Genomic DNA, 17,603 nt, shown 5'->3' on the forward strand with positions numbered 1-17,603 from the left:
TGCACTTTTTTTTTTTAAATTTGCAGTGGTCCTATGCCTTAGAGAAACCAAACACCGGCAGCATATTTAATATTGCTTGGTCTACTGATGGCACGCAAATAGCGGGGGCTTGTGGAAATGGACACGTGATTTTTGCTCATGTTGTGGAACAGCACTGGGTGTGGAAAAACTTTGGAATAACATTAACTAAAAGAAGAACGATGGAGGTATGTGTTGGATGTTTCAAGCTTTGTGAGTGGCTCACAAATGTGGTGAGCACAAAATGTTGGCAGAAAATAACAGGTACTTTTTGAATATCCTTTTCAGTTGTAGATGAACTGAGTGAATGAGTGACATCCGTCTCTATGGCCAGCTAACTATCCCCAGGAGATCTGTTCATCAGTCTGCTGGATTGAGCAGCTTTCAGGATGCTCCTGGTGATAATAGCATGTTGACCAATATGTTTATGAACTGAGGTCAATTCTCGCAACCCAATTATCTTGATGTTAGGAAGGCTACTCTGGAGTAAATTGACTGTGGAGTATACCTCTGGTTACTGCAGTGGCTGGAAATTCAGAATTAAAAAACCCACATTTATGCTAGAAATTATTTTGCAGCTGGCAGCAAAGTCACAGCTGCAGAAGCAATAGCATAATGGTCCATGCACAGGTAGCCTTGGTTTACTGGCTTTGGAAAAAAAAAAACCCTGTACATGTACACAGCTGTGGTTTACCATTATAGCAGCTGCAGCATTGTTGGTTTTTTCTTTTTTTACTATAGTGCAGGTTTTTCTGCTAAGAGCAGGGATAGCACTAAATGTGTCTGTTTTCTTTGATCACAAAATCAGTACATTAGCCAAGCACTACCCCCCCAACCTAATAGTGCTTCTTGATGAAACTTTGCCCAGAGTATTTCAGCCTCAGGTTAAAATAGTTTTCAGCTAGGTAAAACATCTACTATGACTTATTTTTACTACTAGTTGTCCAGCCTAGAGAAACCATAAGCTTTTCATACCTAAAATCTGATTGCTTACAGAATACTTTAAAGAGCCTTTTATTAGACCCAATTAAAGATTTTCAGGCAACTTTCTATTTTATGGTTACCTTATTATAACTGAAGCCTAAAAGAATTATGAATGTAGGTTCTTTTAAAAACACATGGTCCTAAATTTAAAATGTGAGTCTGAGTATCTGAAAGCAAATGTATTAATTTTTTACCTGCTAAATGTTCTGTCCTCGGTGACCAGACACTGACTCATAACATCCCACCCAGAGGACAGGGAGATAATATACAATTTCTGTTGTTACAAGTTTTCTCAATTACACATTCAGTATTAGAGTTCAGGCCAAGCTTTTCAGCCCTGGGTGCCCAGTGTTAGGCTCCCAAATCTATAATTAGGCACCTAAATATCTTTTGGCCTGACATGAAGTTGTCTTTGATGCTGAATATATAATTGGGAAAACTTGCAACAACAGAAATTCTATATTACCCATCTGTCCACTGGGTGGGATGTTATGAGTCAGTGTCTGGGAATATGGAAGACAAATTGGCAGGTAAAAATCATATTTTTGGTATTCATTCCCAGACAGCGAATCGTAATGAATGACTCTGTCTAGTAATCCCTGAAGCTTTAGTTATATTTAGCTTGTACAGCTTCGTGGGAAAGGTATACAAAGGAGTCTTCGCTACCAGTGTATGCAAATGACTTGCACATAATTTAAATTCTTGTTTTGGGGTTGTCTCAAGAAAAGTTTCCAGCCCAGCTTCTACCATGTTGTTTAGAAATAAGAATAAATGCACAATTAACATATCATTCTCAATCTTATATAAAAGCTTTAGTTCACTTTTGTTATAAGATTCTGGAAACCAGAACTGACTAGATCTCCACTGGTCCTGCCCTGGTTTACTGCTTATAAATAGTTAAGTGACATTAATTGTGAATTATCATTGCATTTCCATGTTCAGGATGGGAGGAGCTATTCCCTTTTAATAACTTTCACTTTCCAAATGTCAACTTTCTGTGAGGCCTTCTCAGATACAGTGGTGCCCCGCAAGACGAACGCCTCGCAAGACGGAAAACCCGCTAGACGAAAGGGTTTTCCGTTTTGGAGGCGCTTCGCAAAACGAATTTCCCTATGGGCTTCCTTCGCAAGACGAAAGCCCATAGGGAAATCTCCGGGACAGCGGGGAAGCGCAGCGCGTCTTCCCCACTGTCCTCGGACCTCCTCCGAAGGCTGGCGGTGGGGCGGAAAGCCCTTCTCCCCGCACCAGCCTTTGGAAGGCTCCTCCGAAGGCTGGCGGTGGGGAGAAAAGCCCTTCACCCCGAGCCAACCTTCGGAAGGCTCCTCCGAAGGCTGGCGGTGGGGAGAAAAGCCCTTCTCCCTGAGCCAACCTTCGGAAGGCTCCTCCGAAGACTGGCGGTGGGGTGGAAAGCCCTTCTCCCCGCACCAGCCTTCGGAAGGCTCCTCCGAAGGCTGGCAGTGGGGAGAAAAGCCCTTCTCCTCGAGCCAACCTTCGGAAGGCTCCTCCGAAGGCTGGCGGTGGGGCGGAAAGCCCTTCTCCCCGCACCAGCTTTTGGAAGGCTCCTCCGAAGGTTGGCGGTGGGGAGAAAAGCCCTTCTCCCCGCGCCAGCCTTCGGAAGGCTGCTCCGAAGGCTGGCGGTGGAGTGGAAAGCCCTTCTCCCCACGCCAGCCTTCGGATGGCTGTCCTGAAGACTTGTGGTGGGAGGAGGGTTTTCCTTCCCACCGCCAACATTCAGAATGCTGTTCTGAATGTTGGCGGTGGGGAGGAAAAACCCTCCTCCCACCGCAAGCCCCGGGAACAGAGGAGAAGCGCTGCGCCCCTTCCCCTCTGTTCCCGTACCTGTCCTGAAGGCTTGCGATGGGGAGAAAAGCCCTTCTCCGCACCGCCAGCCTGGCAAGCGGTTTCCATAGGAACGCATTAATTGATTTTCAATGCATTCCTATGGGAAACCGTGCTTCGCAAGACGAAAAACTCGCAAGAAGAAAAAACTTGCGGAACGAATTAATTTCGTCTTGCGAGGCATCACTGTACCAGTATCTAATGATACCAGTATGTAATGAACAAAGCCCTGAACAACTTAGGCACAGGGTGCCCTTCTCTTTATGTCCCAAGTCTGTTGCTGCAATAATCTGGGAAAGCACTATTAGTACTACCCCATGGACAAGGAAAATGAGTCTTATTTATTAGGAGTCATGTGTTCAGTCTTTGACCTCAAAGAAGGCTGCAGCCCTACACTACTGATCTGAATAAAGATACATAGGAGCACACTGCATATTGCTAGGTCTCACTCAATACATTAACAATCTTCAGCTCAATAGTTTCTAAATTATGGGCCCTAGATTCTTCAAAATAAATACAAAAATGGGAGTTTTAAAGCTTGAATTTGAGGAATATAAATACTTGAATATTCATTATTCATCTTCATTTCCTGACATTCTGTACTGTCCTTAGAGCTAAGAATAAGGCTACTTCTTTGCTTTTGCTTTCAAAATTATTTAAATTTTATTTAACCATTGGCTTCTGTTCCCACTAGGTTCGTAATGTACTTAATGACGCAGTGGATTTACTGGAATTTCGAGACAGAGTCATTAAAGCCTCTTTGAACTATGGGCATTTAGTAGTTTCAACATCTCTTCAGTGTTACATATTCTCGTAAGCAGCCTGAATTAATGAGACACAGCCATCTGATCAATTAAAAACCTTGAATTTTTCACAGCTACATGATTTGATTTGGGAAGCATCCATTGTTTTATGGAGATCTCCCATAAACCTAAGCTAAATGACATAAACTTCTCATAACTGTGAATGGAATTAGCTATGTTCATTTTCCCATGAGTGGGACCTTCCCAGTGAAGCCACATGTTACTGCTTATTGGCATCCTGTTTCCCAGTGCAACTGTGCACTATTTTGGTCTGTAACCTTTTAATCACTACTCATGCCAACTTTCTAAATTACTTTTTAAAGTTTGAAGTCCTCTAACAAAGTTTAGGGGTACAGTTGGAAGTTCTGTTTCAAGGGAATATGGCAAAGCTCTAGTAGGCATTTAGCAGACCATGTACATTCTACTGGTGCATAAAAGCTGTAACCAATGTTTAAAACAAGGCTGGCCCACCCATAGGGCAAGGTGAGACGACCGCCTCAGGCAGCAAACCCCAATATAGATCTTTTTCTCTCCCTTGCTCCTGGCGTAGATCTTCACTCACCCCTCCTGCGAAACCCAGCCAGATGGGCAGGGTATAAATAATAAAGTTATTATTAAAAATATTATTATCATTATTCCCTGGTGGGGAGGGAGGCTCCATTTCGTGGTTCTCCTCAGTTGCCAAAATGTCTTAGTCTGGCCCTAGTTTAAAATGATACTGTATAAACGGAATGATAAATACTTATGTGTCCTCTGATTCTTTTGAAATCTTACCACAATGTTTTCAAGCTGATATATCTGTGAAAATCTCACTATATAACTATAAAGTATGTACACTATCTCTTTTTTTGTTGTTTCTTAATGTATATTGTCTTGCTCTTTGCTTTAGGACTAAAAACTGGAATACACCATTAATCTTTGACCTTAAAGAAGGAACTGTCAGTTTAATTTTACAGGCAGAAAGGTAACTTTCTGATTGCATGACTTAAAACCATGTTTACTTAAATAGGGTGAGATGGTGGGATCATAGGGACGCTGGTAGCACTGTGGACTCATGGAGGGCAAGGCTATAAACACTACCACAAGCAATAATCGGGACACAGGTGGTGCTGTGGGTTAAGCCACAGAGCCTAGGACATGCCGACCAGAAGGTCGACGGTTTGAATCCCCACAACGGGGTGAGCTCCTGTTGCTCGGTCCCTGCTCCTGCCAACCTAGCAGTTCGAAAGCACATCAAAAGTGCAAGTAGATAAATAGGTACCGCTCTGGCGGGAAGGTAAATGGCATTTCCGGGCACTGCTCTGGTTTCGCCAGAAGCGGCTTAGTCATGCTGGCCACGACTCGGAAGCTGTACGCTGGCTCCCTCGGCCAATAAAGCAAGATGAGCGCCGCAACCCCAGAGTTGGTCATGACTGGACCTAATGGTCAGGGGTCTCTTTACCTTTACTAGTGGGATCATATTTGGAAGAAATATATGTGCTGACTTCAATGATACTGTTTGGGAAGCAGTTTCCCAGCTAGATCTGACTCTTGACCTTGTTTGTCTAATCTAGAGCTATATGCTCTGCTTGCCTTGTTATATGCTCATGAATGTGACACCCAGCAATCTTGACTCTGTGAGTAAATCTGTGTACAGTAGTACCTCTGTGTGGTTAAACTTGCTTTGGACTTGATAATAATTTCCCCTCCAAGTAAGTGTTTGTAGGTTTTGAATTTCTATCATTAACACTTGCCTTTTAAACCAGTTAGCCAAAAAAACCTCACTTTCCAAATAAAGTGTATGTACCATTATGCAAATATTACCATGAATATGTGCCAAGTCATTTTAGTATCAGATTGATGTAATATTAGATGTCCTAAGCAGAGGAGAAATTAGAGAACTTTAAAGGAAAGACATTTGATTACAAATTCCTGTGCATTGATATATTATTTGAAAATACTTACTTGAATCAATGCATTTTTAAATTATGCAAGAAATAATAATACAGTATATAGACAATTACATTAATAGTATTGTGTGAAAATAGTTAATCAGTGTTTTCTCCTCTGCTTCTTATTTATAGGCATTTTCTTCTTGTAGATGGTGGAGGGCTATATTTATATTCTTATGAAGGACGTTTAATTTCCTCTCCGAAGGTTCCAGGAATGAGAACAGATATACTAAATGTTCAGACCATTTCTTTGAGTAATGATACCCTAGCATTAAGAGATAAATCTGATGAAAAAGGTATGTTGTACAGACATTAAAATTGTTATTTTTGCACAAAACGTTTCTTCTGAGCAAATAGAAGTAAATATGGGGTTGTCAATGTATCACTTATGGGTGCACTTGCACCTACCAAGCCTTTTCTTGATGTCTTCAGCATCCTCTCTCTCCTACTTAAATCAGGCTTCAAATAATCTATTGCAGCACATAGAAGGTTTCTTTCAAACCTAAATTGAAATGGAGTGAGGGTTCAATAGGTCACAGCTTAACTCTTCCCTCCCCAACTAATTACTCCACCTCACAAATGCCCCCCCCCCCCCGCAATTAGATTTGAAAGAATTCTTCTGCTGTAGCCAAAATAAGTCATTTTTCAAGCCTAATTTCAATAGGGAGTGGCATTTTTTTGTGGGCATATCACAGATGGAAGGGTTAACCCTTCTTTCCTTGGGTGCAGTTCAAAATTGTCCTTGCTCCATGTCAATGTCTCCTTTTTGAAAATGATGTTTATTGTTACAATAGTGAGGTCTTCTTGGAAAGCAGTATATAAATTTCTTAGATAAACAAACAAACAAACAAACAAACATGTATTTGAAATTAGAGTAACTTTTCCTCATTTATTCTTAATGAATCAGTGCTGACCCACCCATGAGGAAAGGTGAAGTGACCACCTCAGGCTGCAGGATCCACAGGGGCAGTGGATCCCACTGCTGATCTTTCTTCATGCCTTATTCCTGCTTCCTTCACCCTTTATTCCTTGGTGGGGAGGGGGGGTGTTATTTGGAGGTTCGCCTCAGGTGCTAAAATGTCTTTAGCCAGCCCTCCATTGAAGGAAGCATAACTGAAAATCACATGGAGATTTCATCTTCTTCCTTATCCCCCTGTGCTATATCCAAGGCCTTTCCTGAGGATCTCCTGACTTTTAGTAGAGGTTTTTGATGGGCTAAAGTGGGGATAAGGGGGGGGAGCCCCATTGTATAAGCAAACTTTTACTAACATAAATTTGGTTATAGCCAATGTATTTCTGTTATGTGTGCAGCATCAAGAGTTTCTTTTTGGGTGCATTTCTTTTTTGCAGGCTTATTGATAGTTCTGGATTTATGCTTATCTTTGGCTTGTTGAGGTTTGTCAAGTAAACAGTCAATAGTTCTCCAGGAGAGATAGCAGGAATAAATGACACCAGAGGGGAAATATGTTTCAGTTACTAGTCAAGAAAATCCCAGAATTGGTGGGAAATAATTTGCTATTTGTTAGCACACATAGATTTAATCAAAATCCCAGAAGTTATTAAATCATCTCAGTAAAATATGAGGTGTACAGTGGTACCTCGGGTTAAGTACTTAATTTGTTCCGGAGATCTGTACTTAACCTGAAACTGTTCTTAACCTGAAGCATCACTTTAGCTAATGGGGCCTCCTGCCACCGGAGCATGATTTCTGTTCTTATCCTGGAGCAAAGTTCTTAACCTGAAGCACTATTTCTGAGTTAGCGGAGTTTGTAACCTGAAGCATATGTGACCTGAATCGTATGTAACCCGAGGTACCACAGTATTCCACTTTCCTTCCAAAACTAAGACATCAGAATACATAATTTCCCTTGCAAGAGGTTGCGTATTTCATTGCTCCTTGTTTTCTAAGGACCTCTAGTTGCCCACTGATGTTGAAGGGTGAAATACTTTTTCAGTGAACAAGAGGCATTTCCTTGTACTATATCTAAAGAAGTTTATCCAGGAAAACTGGATGTCTTAGGGCTTGTTTCCATCTGTAACCTCTGTACAAAATAGCCTGTAGTTGACATTCTTCTTCTTTGGTGATCACTTATAGCCGAGTAAGATTGTCTTCCATGAACACGGTCTTAGTGGTGTGTCCATAGGTGACTCTGGAGGCCAATTCTGGATCCACACGTTGTTCCACAGTGGGGACATAGGTTTCCGGGCAGTAGTTGATCATGGTGAGGGTTTGCCAAATGTGCCTTCCTCTTAGCTTGTTTATCCCTTTCGTCCCGAGTTCAAGTGCCTTCAAAGTCCATGACATCTTTGGTAAAGGCTGTTCTCCAACTGGAGCGCTTGCAGGCCAGTGTTTCCCAATTGCCGGTGACATAGACAATTTCTAAAACCTAACAGATGGGTTTAATTTCACTTTTTAAAAAAGCACTAAACAATATTTATATACTCTGCTGGGAATCGGCTATTGTGAGTGTGACATGGGAGTTGATAGGTCATGTCCTTTGCCTTTTCTTAACTATCCCTTTTCCACCTTTATCCACTTCAGTAATTATTGAATCCAAAAGATGACAATATTTCGTGTTTTCCACCTATTTTCTGGTCTTCCTCTTCCTTTTTTGAGAAATTATGGGGTTTGTAATATATACACTTCATATATAAAAAAGAACATCGTGATAGTTAGTAAAACTTTTGGTTTTGATAAAAACACAAACAGTGTCTATGACAAGGGAAACCTTACATCAAAAAGAGCACAGCACTGTCTCAAGTCACAAGTTATTTTCCTGTGTTTACACAGCTGGCTCAAACTAGCACTGGATGTAACCCTTCTTTTTCCTTTTCATATGCAACCAACAACATCAGAACAGCACCTGTTCTCATAACATCGTTTTTTCCTGCCAATATAACCAGTGACCGCAAACCAATATCCTGTATCCTTCTAAAAGAAACTCATGACACTATGCTAAAATGCAAATGGAAGAGTCTTTTAAAGTTAAACGTGCATGCCACATGGAATATAGATGACATATTATCAGCTGGATTTGGCATGTGATGTCAATGCTTAAAATCTGTTTGGAATTAATCACTCCCTTCCATGTATTTGCTGAATTATGCAACATTTATTTCAGACTGTACATGTGCTAGTTTTTCTAACCTTCCTATCTTGAGAACAGTAAGCATGGGGTTAATCCCTGTATAAAATGTGACTTTGTATAAAGTAGATTAATATATTAACTCACAAATCTCATGCTTGTCTACTCAGAAGTAAGTGCCACTGAGTTCAATGGGATTTACTCCCCTGTAATGGTATATATAGAATAAAACTGTTTTATGAAGCTAGCTATGTGCACCTACTTAACCTTTTCATCTTTTTTTTAACAGTAGCACTTTACCATACCAACTATAAAAAACATAGTAGATCCTGCATTGTATTGTTAATATCCTTTATTTTTCAATATTTCATGTTATATTCCTGTAAGTCTAATTGAAAGATTTAATCATTTTATGACAAAAGGTAGTGAGCAGGGATAAAAATAATCACACTGTAATTTTTCTGTCATGTATAGGTTTTTGTTTACAAAACTTACTATTTTGGCCCAAAAAGTCAGCAACTTGCAAAAGGACACAACTTTGTCCAGTTGTTAAATTTCAGTTATAAGTCTTTCAGGTTTCTAGCACAAATCAAGCTCTCAAGCAAATTACTAACAATAATAACAGTTCAAAGCATTACGATGAAAAGTTCCTGGGGTTTTCCCTCCTTACAGTCATATGACAAGAGTGTAAAGTATAGATTTTACATTTGCAGTAATCAAGCAGCTATTATTTGCTTTGTGGTTATATTTTTAAAATGGTCAGAAATAACCAGAACTGAGATTCAGAGTGGCCTTTGCAGTGTGTTACATCTAGACATATGAAACCCTGGTTCAAACCCCAGCTCTACCATGAATTTTTCAGTCTTATGTTATCAAGCTTATGGAAAAGGTAAATGAAGTAAAGGTTGTAAACTACTTTGTACCCTGAAAAACAAAGAACCAGCTAATAGATGCATGGCACAAAATTTGAACTATAGTAAATGAAGAATAAAATACACCAATGTTCCCATGCCATCCTTTTACTCTCATTACAAAAATAGAGTATAACAGTCAAATTATTTATTGATAATCTCTCTCTCTCTCTCCCTCTCCCTCTCCCTCTCCCTCTCTCTCAAGTTATTTACCTCTTTGAGCCTTTAGCTGGAAAGCCCTTAGGAGATGGGAAGTCCCTTACTCATAAGGTAATGTACATAGTATCATTTAATATTTTGGGGTAATATTAATAGTCATTATCAGAGCAGACCAACACTGGAAATCATCCTCTGTAATTTAGGTTGGAGAGGCAGGTGTAATGTTGCTGAAAACCTCGGTGAGCTCAGATTGTTGAAAGAGACATTGCATGAATAACTTTCTGCTTTGTAGCTTGGCTATGTTCCCAGTTTCGAGTTCCAAGTATCCCAGCATGTTATCAGTTAGAAATCAGCCAGTGTTGATTGAAACTGAGAGAAATCTTAATTCTGTGATCATTGAGATTAATATAGCTGTTTCAGCAGTTAGCTAATGGGAGTTTAGAAGTTACGCACATCTAATTAATGAAATACAGGCTTCAATTTTTAAAGTCAGAAAAAATATTTTGCCAGTTTGGCCAGATGTTTGATATATTTGGGTGTTTTTAAAGAACTGTGCTTGGCTTTGTTTTTTAAAGCAATAAGATATAGGTCAGAGTAAGATAATTCATTTGTAGAATTGAATTATAATTGAATGAATTATAAATGAACATTTATTGTTGTTTTGTTGTTTATATACCACCCTGTATCCAAAGATCTGAGGTTGGTGTACAACATTAAGAACATAATTCACAGAGCATAATAACGAAACATCATACAGAACACAATAATAGTCAGCACAATGATAAAATAATCATAATAACATTCCCCTCCGCACCCCCATATTTAATAGGCCATACACATTTTGTTCATAACTTTCTTTATTGGAGAGCTAGAGACTTACTTTTTTTAATGAATGAAACTCAAAGTCGGGGCCTCAGGGTGCCAGTGAACGTCTTCATGGGCGCTAGGTTCATGACCCCTGCGCTAAATAGCAAATGTCTTTTTCCTACATTTTCTTATTCCCATTCCCACATGCTTTTTGACCTGTCTCCTTTCATTTATTGTTTCATTCTCCTTTCATATTCAACCTCTACCTTAGCACTACCCCCAGCTGCTCATTTCTTTCATCCCTACTTCCTGGTTCTTTTACATTCACTTAACTTCTTCCTCCTAAAACAGCTTTCCTCTTGTATTCACTGTTTCTTTGTTGTTGTTAATAATAATAACATACATACATACATACATACATACATAAATGTCCATAGCACCTTAAAAAAGGTAAAGGACCCCTGACAGTTAAGTCCAGTTGCGAACGACTCTGGGGTTATGGCGCTCATCTCGCTTTATTGGCCGAGGGAGCCGGCGTACAGCTTCCGGGTCATGTGGCCAGCATGACTAAGCCGCTTCTGGCGAAACCAGAGCAGTGCCCGGAAATGCCATTTACCTTCCCATTTATCTAGTTGCACTTTGAAGTGCTTTTGAACTGCTAGGTTGGCAGGCGCTGGGACCGAGCAATGGGAGCTCACCCCGTCATGGGGATTCAAACCGCTGACCTCTTTAGATACCACGAAATGCACACAAAAGCTTATACCCAGAACAAACTTAGTTGGTCTCTAAGGTGCTACTGGACATTTTTTTAATTTTTATTTCGACTGCGTCAGACCAACACGGCTACCTACCTGAATCTAATAATAAGAAATACTAATTTTTTATATCTCTCAGTCTCCTTCAACACTTCCTTTGGCCCTTTCCCCTCAAATGAGGGAGACCTCCCCTCCCAACTCTTTGTCTCCTGGCCAATTTTACTCACAGTTCTTAGTGCTGGGATTGGTCCAACCAAAAGGCTTTGGCATGGCTAGGGACTGCAGCAGGCAATTTAAGGGGATCACCTGAAAGTGACCCATAGCCTACTGATGTGTCCCAGCCCAAACATGGCTCTAAAGGAAAGTGGTCTGTGACTTAAGATATTAATGTAATATTGCCCACTTTTAGACGTCACACTACTCTGATTAAAAAATTATTCAACCTATTTATTACAAGAGGATTCAAGACCTGCTATAAGTTATACCTTTGACTTTGCATAGTGTAAGCTTGTGTGGTATAGTAGATAAAAGAGCAGGATCTGAAAGTGGAACACTCACGTTCCTGTTTTCTTCTTGGACCAACTCACTGTCCTTCAGTGTACAAGATCAATGTGCAAAATGTTTATTCCTATAATTATTCATTCATATTTGTTTTTTAAATAAAGCATTTAATTCCTAACTCCATGATATATTACTGATTTATAATATAGACAGAAATCATGGAAATTGCCTTAGACCAGAAAGGACATACAAATGAAAGGAAAATTGCTTTTATTGACAAAAATAGAGACCTTTATATAACATCAGTGAAGAGATTTGGTAAAGAACAGAAGGTTATCAAAATAGGTAAGAATTAACTTTATGCAACAGATTTTTATCCCCTTCTTTCTAGCCCTTCTTCTTTTTTCTTGAAAGCCCTCCTTTTTCCTGAAGCCCTCTACCCCACCCCACCCCACCCAAATGGTTCTTTCCCATGGAATCAAAATTTATGGAAATTATATTTCTAAATAGAAGCATCCCTTAGGGGTGGGTGGACAATATTCCAGGAGTTAATTCCCATAATTGGCTTGCAACCGTGGATTAAGTCAAGGCAATGGTATTTTCAGTTTCTGATATCTGCACATAATTTTACGGTGTCCAGTAAGTAAGCTAAAATACTGTACATGAAGCAATCAACAGTATTTTGTGATATTAAAAATTATATGCTCAGTACTTCTTTGTGTTCTCAGTGCAGTCATACATACAGGTTCTGCACCTAAGTAGACCAACACGTGTTCACTTCCTTTTTGAGGGGTGGGGGAAGCCTAGCTGATGTTGGAGAGGGCATACGGCAGACACTGAGGCATAAAACCCCAGTAGGAGGACCGAGCCATAACCCTGTGTGCTGCAAGGGGAAAAACAAGACACCCATGCCTGCTATTCTACACTGAGAGGAAGTTTCAGAGCACACACAAGGAACACCAAGAAAAGGGGTTAAAAAAAACTACCCATGAATTCTCGCAGGCTTGTGCTTGTTTGTTCTGCTTTAATCTTTCAGGATACAAATTCTAATTTATGGGAAGTAAAACATAAACATTATTTTACACAGAAGACAAAACTGTTACTTAGAGTCATATTTACTGGCAGAGAAGAGTTGAAGATACTGATGTTTATACTGTAGTGTCATGTGCTTGAGCAGATACTTGATTCTGCTTACTTTCTGTTAAGGAACAATGGTGCATACTTTGGCGTGGAATGACACATGCAACATACTCTGTGGACTTCAAGATACACGCTTCACAGTCTGGTACTATCCCAATGTGGTATACGTAGACAAAGATCTCTTACCAAAAACCCTTTATGAAAGGGATGCAAGGTATTATATACTTTTATGTCTAGTGTTTAATTAATAGTACCCCCATCAATAAAATACTTTCCATTAGAACCATTGGGAGTAAGATTCCACAGTGTGAAAAACATGGGTGCAATTACAGGCGAAAACAAGTGTGAGTTGCCATTGTTTAATTTGGATCAGGGGCTAAATTTGAGCTACTAAGTTTGCAGTTTCAAATTATCAGTTTCCATCTCTCCACCTGAAGAATCTATCTGTTCTGGTTATTTACTTTCATTTTTAGGGCGGTAAATAGACCTACCTGCTATGTGCTAACCTATAAGCTCCCCTGTATAGTTAATGGTGGCATACTGCCATTGATTGTGGGCCCCCAGCTATTGAGCACTCTCCCTAGAGAGGCTCATCTGGCACTGACATTAATGTACTGTTTATTCTCTCGTGCTTTTTAAACATCATTTTGCATATATTTAACCGTAGTTATTGCCACTTGATGATTGATTTTTAGCTCTTTTACCTCTTTGGCTGAGTTCAATCTCTTGTTTTCTATGGTTGACATTTTGCTTTGATGCTGTTTGAATTCAGTGTTTAATTCATTTTAATGTGTTTTTCTTTTAACTTGTTTTTTTACTCTGTTTTCTGTGTATCGCCTAGATAAATTATTTTATGAGGTGTCACTGATACAAAAAAGAAAAATAATGTGATGTCACAAAAGCCCAGAAGAGAAATTGGGGTATATAGACGTGAAAAATATTGTTATATTTCCATTGATAGGCAATGAATACTAAGAGAATGCTATTCTGAGTGCTTCCTCAGTCTCTCCTACATTGAGCACAGACCCTTAAACATGCCCACATTTAATTGGATGGCAGGATTGCACACCCATAGTCCTTTTCATTATGGAGAGGCGCAAAGAGCTTCTCTCTAAGTGGTTGATGTAAGTGCCTTTCCACCATTGATGGGAGCAATTGATGCTTGCTTACACTACTATATAGTCTTATCTTGGATTTTTTAGATGTGGCAGCCATTTTGTGTTATTTCACACCTTTGTGGCAGCCATTTTGTGAGTGACACCCACATCAGCTTCTCAAAATTTCAGATGTGCCCACCGGCCCAGAAAGTTTGAAATCCCTGCTTTAGACAAAACTATTCAACATTCAAATAAGTTTATGATATTTTTTTCTCAACAGCGAATTTAGTAAAAATCCCCAGATTGTGAGTTTTGCTGGAAGTCAAGTAACGGTCAGGAGAGCCGATGGCTCACTTATTCACATCAGTATTTCACCTTATCCAGCCATACTCCATGAATATGTCAACAATTCAAAATGGGAAGATGCTGTCAGATTATGTCGCTTTGTTAAGGTAAATATAAAATTCTGCAGCAGAGTAAGTTTTTTGTAGCTTTTATACCCATTACTACTTCAACTTTTGAAAAATGGACTTTGAAATATGAACTTTGTCAGGTTTTTGGGTCTGCCCTCAGCCATGCAAAGAGTTCTCTCTATGTCCCATCATAAAGTGTTTTTGAAACTCCCCTAGTTTTTAAAAACTAGCTTATGATGCACTAAATAGTTCCACACTGCTCTGCTTCAGAGCCAGTGAGAATTCTAAAATTATTTACATTCTGGTAAAGCCATATTTCTTTTCTTTATTATGAAGTTGCAGACATGTTCTTATCTCTCTTTTTAATTCAAATTATCATAAATTATAACTGTGGCATTTTATCTGCCAAAAAAATTGAAACAGAGCATGCAGGTTTGTAGGATTGAATTCCCCCCAAAATTCTTAAAATGCTTTTTAAAATGCAGTTGCTTCTCATTGATGCAGCTGGTCATTTGCCTGAGCTGAGTAGCAAACTGCTCATCCTTCCTTCTGACTGGCTGCCTTTCTGCTCACACCTGCTTCCAGAGTGCTGTCATATGTGCCTGTCCAGGCTGTTTAAATGTAGGCATTGGCAGCCACCATTACAGTGTTTACATTCTATGTTTTTTGCACATACGCGTAAGGGTTAGTAGCCTTTTAAGGGAAGAAGACAAAAGGGAACATGCAACACTGTGTTCTGACATCTTTTCTGTCTTCTGAAACAAGAACAGGCTCATTAGTATAGTTCACTGCTATGGTGGCTGTCTCTCCTGGCAACAGATACCCTTGCCACAGGTGGGAATTGGAGCAGAGGGCAGCAAGGCAAGCAGATACATAAGTTGCTAATTCACCTCTATTTGTTTACATGGCAGGTTTATGCAGTCATTTACAAAAACCCTAACCCCATTTACCTGGGGAAATGCCTCATTGAATACGGTAGTAGTTACTTCTGAGTAGACTTGGTTAAGATTGCACTATCAGATAGCTTTGGTTTCTACACTAATTTTTATATAATGCATTTGCCCCTCTTAAGAGCCTGCAAATAGAAATTCAGTGGTACCTCGGGTTAAGAACTTAATTCATTCTGGAGGTCCGTTCTTAACCTGAAACTGTTCTTAACCTGAAGCACCACTTTAGCTAATGGGGCCTCCCACTGCCGCCGCACCGCCGCTGCACGATTTCTGTTCTCATCCTGAAGCAAAGTTCTTAACCCAAGGTACTATTTCTGGGTTAGCGGAGTCTGTAACCTGAAGCGTATGTAACCTGAAGTGTATGTAAACCGAGGTACCACTGTGTCATTCATATCTGGTAGCTTTAACAATATGGTTACAGTTTTACCTAGATCGGAATATATTTTCTATAATTACCGTATTTTTCGCTCCATAGGGCGCACCTAGTTTTTAGAGGAGGAAAATACGGGAAAAAATATTCTGAATCAAATGTTGCACTAAATGATTTAAAGCAGCAAAGCCGGCGGCTCCTGTCCGCTTTGCTGCTTTAAACTGAGCCTCAGAGGAGGGTAGGAAGGGGAACCATGGCTTATCTAAGTCCAGTTAATAATGCTGAGCCTGACCTATGGCCATCGAGATTAGCCTGGCTGTCTCAGTGGAACTCTGGGGAGGCTGGGGTGGACTTTCCAGTGGTCAAAGTGTGGTTGTGTCTTCCTGCCCTCTTTCCCTCCTGCACCCCCGCACCCTGCTTTGAGGGAAGGAAGCGGAGCCATGGATCCTCTGCTCGCAACTGCAGTGGATTCCCTCCACTTTGAAGCAGGAAAGTGGGAGAGGAGCTGCTTACATGAGTGTAAGCTGCTCCCCTCCCACATTGCCGCTTCAAAGGGAGCCCAGGAGGAGGGAATCTGCTGCAGCCGCAAGGAGTGGAGGATCCATGGTCCCTTTCCTTCGCTCCTCCATGATTGCTTTGAAGCCGGAAAGTAGGAGAGGAGCTGCTTACACAAGTGTAAGCTGCTCCCCTCCCACATTGCCGCTTCAAAGGGAGCCCAGGAGGAGGGAATCCGCAGCAGCCGCAAGGAGTGGAGGATCCATGGTCCCCTTCCTTCCCTCCTCCGTAGTTGCTTTGAAGGAGGAAAGTGGGAGAGGAGCTGCTTACACGAGTGTAAGCTGCTCCCCTCCCACATTGCCGCTTCAAAGGGAGCCCGGGAGGAGGGAATCCGCTGCAGCTTCCCCCACCTCCCGCAGAAGCCGCGCGCTCTTTAAAGGGGCTGTGCGGCTTCTCCTGGCTTTTCTGGGAGGTGGGGGGATTCCCCCCCCTCGTAGAAAAGCCTGCTGGAGCCCCACAGCCTTTTAAGAGGGCGCCGCTCTTGGGGGCTTTTCCCCCAGGAGGGAGAAGGGACTGATGCGGCCAGTCAGTCCCTTCTCCCTCCTGGAGAAAAGCCCCCAAGAGTGCACAAAGCTCTTGAGGGCTTTTCCCGCCTGCCTCCCCCCTGCATTCGCTCCATAGGACGCACACACATTTCCCCTTGCTTTTTAGGAGGGAAAAAGTGCGTCTTATGGTGCGAAAAATACGGTAACAATGAAGTTTCATCAAGTAATTTTCCTATAATATGTATGGAATTTGTAACTTTCTGATTTATTCGCATGCATTTGAAATTGTCATGATAAAATAAATATATCAATTGCCTCTTGTAGCATAGTTTAAAAGCAGAATCTGACATTTTTATTGTCCATCATTTTGGTTCTTTTCTGTTACCTCTGGCTTCTGCTTACATTTCAGTGTCAGTAGTGAACAAATGTTCTTATTCAAATAGAAAATTTAATTGTAGAGTATCCCCCTTCGTGGAGAAAGTATATCTACTGGCAAATCTGTTTGCAGCCCATATTTAATACTACTACTACTACTACTAATAATAATAATAATAATAAATTTTATTATTTGTACCCCACCTATCTGGCTGGGTTTTCCCAGCCACTCTGGGCTGCTTCCAACAGAACACTAAAAACAGAATAACACTTCAAATATTAAAAACTTCCCTAAACAGGGCTGCCTTCAGATGTCTTCTGAAAGTCAGATAGTTATTTATTTCCTTGACATCTAATAGTAGAAATGAATAAATGTGGGGTTGAGTGATGAAGGACCACAGTGACGCTTTAACAGCTTGATATA

General features: G+C 40.6%; 2 protein-coding genes across 4 annotated transcripts in view; one reads left to right on the plus strand and one right to left on the minus strand.

The window, feature by feature from the left end:
• IFT80 (intraflagellar transport 80) overlaps positions 1-17,603 on the plus strand; it is a 64,900-nt gene that overhangs the window by 42,052 nt on the left and 5,245 nt on the right. For both annotated transcript variants that reach the window (XM_082224114.1, XM_082224115.1), the window contains exons 9-16: positions 27-206; positions 3,536-3,654; positions 4,534-4,608; positions 5,708-5,871; positions 9,778-9,842; positions 12,004-12,139; positions 13,001-13,148; positions 14,312-14,483. In XM_082224114.1, coding sequence (XP_082080240.1) covers positions 27-206; positions 3,536-3,654; positions 4,534-4,608; positions 5,708-5,871; positions 9,778-9,842; positions 12,004-12,139; positions 13,001-13,148; positions 14,312-14,483 — 1,059 coding nt within the window. The remainder of the gene's footprint in view (positions 1-26; positions 207-3,535; positions 3,655-4,533; positions 4,609-5,707; positions 5,872-9,777; positions 9,843-12,003; positions 12,140-13,000; positions 13,149-14,311; positions 14,484-17,603) is intronic.
• Positions 1-17,603, minus strand: part of LOC309533287 (putative membrane protein C3orf80 homolog) — a 51,964-nt gene that overhangs the window by 9,915 nt on the left and 24,446 nt on the right. The window lies entirely within an intron of this gene.

Source organism: Podarcis vaucheri, assembly GCF_965113315.1.
Source record: "Podarcis vaucheri genome assembly, chromosome: 5".
NCBI classification, from domain to species: Eukaryota; Metazoa; Chordata; class Lepidosauria; order Squamata; family Lacertidae; genus Podarcis; species Podarcis vaucheri.